General features: G+C 38.3%; 1 protein-coding gene across 1 annotated transcript in view; it reads left to right on the top strand.

Moving 5' to 3' along the window:
* The first annotated feature begins 45 nt into the window (after window positions 1-45).
* The window catches only part of RDH10 (retinol dehydrogenase 10 (all-trans)), a 25228-nt gene continuing 17477 nt past the window's right edge, over window positions 46-7796 (top strand). Inside the window, exons 1-2 of the mRNA XM_009335069.1 lie at window positions 46-100; window positions 157-395. Coding sequence (XP_009333344.1) covers window positions 46-100; window positions 157-395 — 294 coding nt within the window. The remainder of the gene's footprint in view (window positions 101-156; window positions 396-7796) is intronic.

Here is a 7796-nt window from a genome sequence, read left to right as displayed (position 1 = left end):
CTTGTGTACTGTGGTGATGCCAAAGTAAATGGAAGTTTTGCCGTAATGGAAATGTATTTGCTGTTTCCATTTGACTACTTGTTTGAATGTCAAAATACAAGTAAGAACTTTATTCCTCCTCCCCCCCCTCCCCGTTCTCTTATCTGTGTTCCTTAGTAGCTGGAGATGGAGAAAAAGATGCGCTGCCCCATTGCACCTTGCAGGTTTACACGTACACCTGTGATGTGGGTAAAAGAGAAAATGTCTACTCAACAGCTGAGAGGGTCCGCAAGGAGGTTGGCGAGGTGTCTGTCCTGGTTAACAATGCTGGTGTGGTCTCCGGGCACCATCTTCTGGAGTGTCCTGATGAGCTTATTGAGAGGACCATGATGGTCAACTGTCACGCACACTTTTGGGTAACTATAAACTCCTTTTTTTTCCTGCCCTTTTCGACAGTTAATTTTGGGAAATTAACTGCTGTTGCTTTACTCCTGTCTCTTTTGAGTTTTACACTTGCTTCCTTTCATTTGCAAGCTCACCAGTTTGTGGGTTTCTTATCTTTAACTTACTGTTCTGTTTAACAGGAATGGTGGGTATTAAAATTATTAACAAGTTGTTTTAAATCAACTGTAGCCTCCTAGAATCCAGAGCTCTAAGTCTTGTGCCCTTTTCTGTAGCCCTGGATATGAAATCCTTTGCAAGCATAACCTCTGAATCTGCTTAAAGGTTGTTACTGTTAATGAATGACTTCTCAGCCTTCCTCCCATAGTCTTCTGCCAGCATGTTAGCAGCTTTAAGATGCTGTTTTAGTGATGGTTACAATAGCAAACTTACACATTTCTGGAAAAAATGCTTAAAACCCCTGCTGGAAATGTTGTTTGAATTGCCTTGGAGGCAAATTGTTCCTTTTGAAGGCTGGGAGGAAAAGCGAAAAAGATTTCTCAAGAAATCAAGCCAAGAACACTTTTTCAGGAATCCTGTGTATTTGTCCTCATAGCTTTCTCTGGGGGCTGCCAGTAGAAGTAAGAAAATCTTTAATATGGTTTCTGGTGTGATATGGTCCTCATAACCAGCAGATGCTAATCAAGGAGAACAAGCTGTGTGATCTTACTCTTTTTGTCTGTCTAAACCTTATTTTCCTGTGTGGTTTATTTTTAAACCCACAGTAGTGTGGAGTTACATAAACTGGAGTGTTCAAGGAGGGCATGATGCACACTCGGGTTAGCATTAGCTGTCAGACTGAGCCCATTGTTAGTACTAAAACTGTTCTTTGGTCCTTCAAGTAAGGTTATGAAATACACTTGCATAACAATCAAAGGATTAAGCAATCTGAAATATACTTTAACTTAAGCCTTCTTTGGCTGGTCTTACCTTTTCATAATAAAATTTTGTAAAACCCCTCATCTTCAAAACTTAGAAGGCCCTCCCAAACCAAACTTTTTTTAACATGGAAGTGAAATGCTGTTTCATAACCCTAAAGGAGCCCCTTCAAATCTGCACTGTGAAACACTTAATGGCAGAGCAGTCTTTTTCCAATGTATTGTAAAACTTGCAGAGAGAGTGCGTAAACTTCAGTGCACACAAGATAGCGTGTTTAGAAACACTTTCAAACTCTGCAAGTACATTTTAGGGCAATTAGAAAAGTTCTGAGAAAGCTTGTATGACTTCCTACAACTAAGAGCTCTGTGTTCCCCTTCATAGAAGTTAAATTGATGCTTAAGCGAACAGGGACGTGCACTAGATTTAATGACTGTTATTGATGTGGTTTAAATGCCGAATTGACAGTTTCTAAGAACTCTAAATTATGACATCACCATGAATTAAAATATAGGAGGATCCTAAATTCTCCAGCTGTTCTTCCTTCAGGCCTAAGTCATACACTTATTTATAACATTGTTTCAGAGACCTTTTTAAAGCACCCTCTGTGTTCTGAGTCTCTTACAGTAATAGAAAACTAAACTTAAAGTCCAGTATTGCTATGATTGGGTTTTCATAAGTTTCATTCATCTCTAAATGTTACAGTGTGAAATGACTTTAAAATTAAAAAAAAATTATTCCAAGAAGCTATAGTTAGATCGGAACTGTGGAACTTGATCTTGGCTTAAGCTTCTAAGGAGCAGTCAACGCTGTTTATATTTAATTGAGGATCTGTTCATATGTACACTTCTGCAGATCCTGTGTCCTGCTTTGCTTTTTCTTTTATTTTTTGCTGTTGGCAAAGCTTTTTTCCTTGTCTTCCCCTTCACAATCCCAGAAAAGGTTGGCTTGTCCAACAGTGGGTGGACTTCTATTAAAAGTAATAGTACTTAATTCATAAGATATCATCTGAATCAGCTGATTTGAAGCCAACTTTCTTGATGCAAGTCAATGCTGACTTAAATAGAACAATGTGTCTAGATGTGTGAAGTCTTATACAGCTAGTCTTTTCCATGTCAGCTAAACTGGTGGTCCAAAAGCAAATCTAATACTCTGGAGCATTATGTAGGCTTTTAACTATTCTTGGAGGGCGTTTCGTCCAAAAAGCTGTAAAAAGATTTTTATAAAGACATGGATCTTCCATGTAATATTGCTTCAGTAGTTAAGTGTCTGTACTTTCTGAGTTTTTGTTTGGTGTTTTGTCTTTTTTATTGTGTGACAGAAATTCTTCCTCATCCCTTGATCATTAATCAAGCCTCAGTGTGCTTCTATAAAACCTAAAATGGGGCTCTAGTACTGGCCCCTTGAAACATCTGAAATAAGATTGATTGCCTGCTCTCTGTGCAGAATGCGGATGATCTGAGCTTGTTTTATGTTAGCAGCTACGATCTGAAGACTGCTTAACTTCTGCAGTAGGCAGTGACATGAAAGTCTCGCTGATTTGCTGTTGTGACTCCAACTGGGCTGTGTACCATATCACAAACTGGCAGTCAAGAGAGCCTTAGCAGCATCTCACAGCCTAAACAGATGCTTTCCATTTTGCTGACATTCATGATTTGTATAATCCTTCCTATGAGTGTTCTATATAAACATGTCACCACTGCATCATGTAGCAATTTCCACAGCATAAAATCCACTGCAGTATTAAAAACCTGTTATTTCATGCTGTGATAACTTGAATGCTTCTGATATTGAAAACATAGGGACAAAATCTGTTCCCGGCTTGAAACAAGCCAGCTTTGGTTTACTATAATTTGCAGATGCATAAAACTGTAGCAGGAGTGTAACACTATCTTTCCTGCCAGTCTGTTGCAAGAATAATAACTTACTTGGCTGCACTTCTCAATTAATGAGACTGAACTTCTGCAGACTGGGAAATTTTCTTCCTGTGATATGTCAGGAATCAGATTTGAAAAATGTAAATCACAATATAAGATAAAGCTGTTGCTTTATCAGTTTTAAGCAAATATAGGAATAACAGTTTTTCTTTCTTGTGGTTTTACAATAAAGCTTAAGTATCAAAATGTGGTTTAGATCATGGAACTGTATTTAATAAAACTACTGTACAAACTCCTATTTCAGGACAATTTGAGATTCTTGTACCTACTGTAACTTTTTTCTGGAAGAATAATGCTATTGCTGGATAAGTAGGTATTAATATTGTACATCAGCATAGTACCTGGGAAATCCTTCTAGATTTGTTTGCTGAATGAGACTCATGGAGGGGCAGGGGCAAGGCAATGACCAGGGTCTGTGAAGTTCTGTGACATGAAGGTCCTTCTGTACAGCAGATCTTTGGTATTTAGCTCTGAGAGAACAGTGATCTGCACTTTCCTGTCATGTGGATCCTCCAAAACGTTCAGCTTAAAGCTCTCCTCCTAGAGGAGTTCTCTTCAACTTACCAAAAGGGGGAAGCAAAACCATTCAGCTCCAGCTCTGTCATATTTATTAAAAAAAAAAAATCCATGTAGTGATACTCTAGGGCCCAGAGTTCGGAGACTTTCGTACTGCTGTCTTAACCGGAGTAGTTACATTCATTCACTTACAAACTACCTGATTTTTGAAGTTATGCAGGTACATTTGTCTCTGTAGGAATTGAACAAACCCTTTAGGTGGCCTGACATTGATACAGGAAGAGATAAATACTGAGTAAAGAGGGAAATACTACTGAAGTAATTAGGGCATTCATAAATAGGCTAAAACTTAAATGTACCTTGGAATGAAAGTTAATGCAGAGTTACTAAATCAAATGCCTGTTTATGCAGCTGCTGTCTAATTAGACTGACAGGATTGCTAAAGCCTTGGAAAATAAGTGGCTTATATTTATCTATAATGTGTCAATACTTATGTATTGTTGTTCTAGTCTCTTCAAGCTTCTTGGCATTAAATAAAGCTCACTTATGCCTATAGTTTGTTTAGTTTAAATATGGAAGTATTACACTTAGTGTGCACACTGAATCTTCTACAGAAGAAAAGACAGCTTAAGTTATGTTATTTGAAACTATACCATGCCAAGTCTTGTGGCCTGTTGGCATAGCAGTTTGATTTTTGTCTTCATCTCTAGGATTCTAGTATCTATGATCAAATATAGACACAATATTCCACTGACAGGCCAGCTAGCTGTATTTAGCGTTTTGGATGAGTGGAATTAGCTGCTTTAATAGATTTATTTTTTTTAATTTCATGATAATGTATCCCAAGATGCGTAAGTTTACTTACAAGTTTAATCTACAAGCTCTTGACTTTTTTCTTTGAAAAATGAGTTGGATCAAGTTCAAGTAAAACATGTGCATGTGATCCAAAAAGTGTCATCAAAACTAACTCTTCCCTTGCATAATGATTCCAACTATATGCCACCAGTAAATTACCCTGAACAGCACATGTGTTTCATATACTGTGGTAGCATGCTGGGTAGTGAATATGAAGGAAAAAGCAGTCATACTCTTAGCTACAGAAATAGTTATATTAGTTGTACTTAAAACTTATAAGTGCTTTGGTATGGTTCTGCAGTTCATATGTTTTGGGGTTCATTTCTCAAGAAAATAGAGGGAATCTGTCAACTGAGAAATTACTATCTTCCAGATGCATGCTCTAGAAAACTGCACTTTCCCATTTTATAAAGGAATGTACTTAACACAAGTTTTAGAGAATAAATTGGTGGACATCTATTTCTGGAGCTTGAGTCGGCACAAGACTACTGGCTCAGAGCTTTCCTCACAGATTTATTTTATGGTCTACCAGGGGCTTGTCTAGCATTGTGTCAAGCACAGTTGTCACCAGCATGCAATCTTTAATTTTGTAAGCTGTATCTTGCAATCTGCGTGTATCTGTAATCTAGCCTTGTAGTGATCATTTTCAAAAAAAAAATCATTGGAAGTTTTCTGATTCTTTTTTGGGGGGACACCAACCCAATCCATTTAGTTAGGTACCTGGATGTCTAAGCTTTGGCTGTAGAAGCGATCTTATATTCATTTCAGAGTAGACATGGGTGAGAATAAAAATAATTCTTTTTTTTTTTCGGAAGAGTCAGCAAGCATAATTAAGCATGTTGGGATGGGGTGGTAGGAGGGTCTTAGTCTTATGCAAAACACCCCTTCATTTGCCTTGTGTAAGAATCCTATGAATTCAAGCACCTATAATTGGGATTCCAGAGTGCTGCCCACAGAACCGTCGTTGTTCCACAAGTTACTCAGCTCTAGTCCCTGAGGTCTATTGGGGCTGTTCAGTTATGGTTCTCCATTGTATCTTGATGATAAATGAGTAGTTACATATCAAGGAGCCTGAACAAAACAGCTTATAGCACTCTTGACTTGTTTAATTAGCAACACTTCCATCAGGCAGTGGGAAAATCGTATCGAAGATTCTTTGAATGTATTACTCACAACACCAACCCTCCTACATATACTTTCTGTGCTAGAGCGTCTTCCTTGCGTGGTGGAGAATGCTGACCTCTCTGTTCAAACAGCAGCTGAATTCATGCATTTCCCTTCCTTCTCTTTAATGATGTAAAGCATTTGATTTTCATCCCAGTCAGTTAACAAATCTGAAATGACCATTCAGAAAGTTTTCCTTAAACTGCTTCAGTTACACCCAAGCTTTTGCGTCAGCTTCTCTCAGGCATACTTTGGAAATTAATTTGCTGCGCCATTTGAAAGGTGCATGGATTTTAGACTCTCAAACGACAGAAAATAGAGATTCTCAGACTGTGACCCATGGATTGTTTGTTCCCTGTAGATCGGTGTCCAGGATGGTAGCGTAAGGTGTGATCAGCCAGTTACTTCCATGCACTAAACTGTATGAAGCCTGAAGAGTTTAGGTGAAAACAGTAATATATTTCACAGAAAAGCAATGTGAAAATTCTGTTAAGGGAAAGTTGTCCTGAAAAGACCATGCCAAGACTTCTCAAACTATTTGAAACATATTTAAAGTATTACTCAGCTATTAGTGGCTTGCAGTTCCACAGCCATCTAAAATAAAGCTGGAATTGCAGTATAGCTTGCAGAGGTAAGGCACTTGGGATAATCTCACTCTTCAGTCTCCTGTGACTTTTTCTGAGGGTCGGAGACTCGTCAGCAAACCATATGAATGCTTTCAGGATTGTTAATCTGCTCTGAAGAAATGGTCCTGGATGAGTGATCAGTGCAATGACTAAATTCCTGCTTCTTATGGAATGAGGTACGTTGGCTGAATAAGCAAAAACTTCTGCACTGACTTTGGTCTGATATTATGCTGTTACTTGTGAAGGATTTGGGGAGACAGGAAAACCTTGAATGGAATGATAGTCTTTGCCAGCGTGGTGCCTAACCTCGCTAGAAGTGGAGAGAGTGGCTCTTCACTGTTTCAGTGAAATACTCAGTCTAAAAGATTATGTGTATGCCTTTCTTGTCCTGTGGAGGCTAGGAGAGCAGTAGAGTTTAAAGTTCCAGATTCTTCTATCTACAAGTAACATCCGCTTTTATTTTATGAAAAGCAGCTAAGTTAATGAGATCTCATTATGTTATTATCTTTCTGTAATAAGCAAGCGACTATAGCAGAATTCTAGAAGGCAGGCGTGTTCATGTGCTCAACTGTGGAGAAAAGCAATCCTAATTATGATGTGGCTAAGTGTCCTGCTAACAGAGCGTTTGCATCACTGCCTAAGACCTGTCTTAACTGATCTGCGTGGGTGAGCAATCCTTTTCTGTAGCTCTCAGTGTCATCAATTACTCTGAGTAGACAGGTTGAGGAAAGATGGATGTTATGTTTTCTAGCACCATCCCTGCCATTTTAGCACTGCATTTTTTAAATCTTTTCTACTTTTATCTTTATCAGCTGTGAAGTATTATTCTTTCCCAATGCTTCTCATGCTTTGATTCACTTCTGGGGTTTTTTTTGGGGGGGAGGGAGGGTTTTTGTAATGTATCTCTAGTACTAAACCTTTCCACAGTCCTCTGTATGTAAAAGCCAGAGCATCGCTCTCTTGATAAACCTTGCTCCCTTGACCTTTGAGGTTTTCTGGCTATTCACACTGATGGTAAAACTGAGTTATGGATACCTGTCTGTCTTTTGTGAAAAATGGTAGAGATCTTTCTGCAAAGGCAAACTGAAGCTGATTTACATGCGATGCTATCTGCTTTTACCTGTGGTCTTGGGCTTCTTAGTCTCTTAAAAAAAAAGAAAAAGTCTTTCAAGATGCAGTTACAATGTAGGTGAGTAGGCACAGACTTTGAGATTGGTAGAATCTCAGTTTCTGAGGGTTTAGTTTGAAAAAAGATATGTCACAAATGGGGGAGAAATTTACATCTGTGCTTACACTTCTGAATAAACACTTTGTTCTTGTAAATAATTATATTAGTATAATGATTTATATGCCAGTCAAATTAACACTTGACACAAGTGAGTTATCACAACTGGGATGGGAG

Source organism: Pygoscelis adeliae, unplaced genomic scaffold (genome assembly GCF_000699105.1).
Source record: "Pygoscelis adeliae isolate BGI_AS28 unplaced genomic scaffold, ASM69910v1 Scaffold101, whole genome shotgun sequence".
NCBI lineage: Eukaryota > Metazoa > Chordata > Aves > Sphenisciformes > Spheniscidae > Pygoscelis > Pygoscelis adeliae.
Note: the sequence above shows the minus strand (reverse complement) of the source record. Positions and strands in the feature narration are given on the sequence as shown.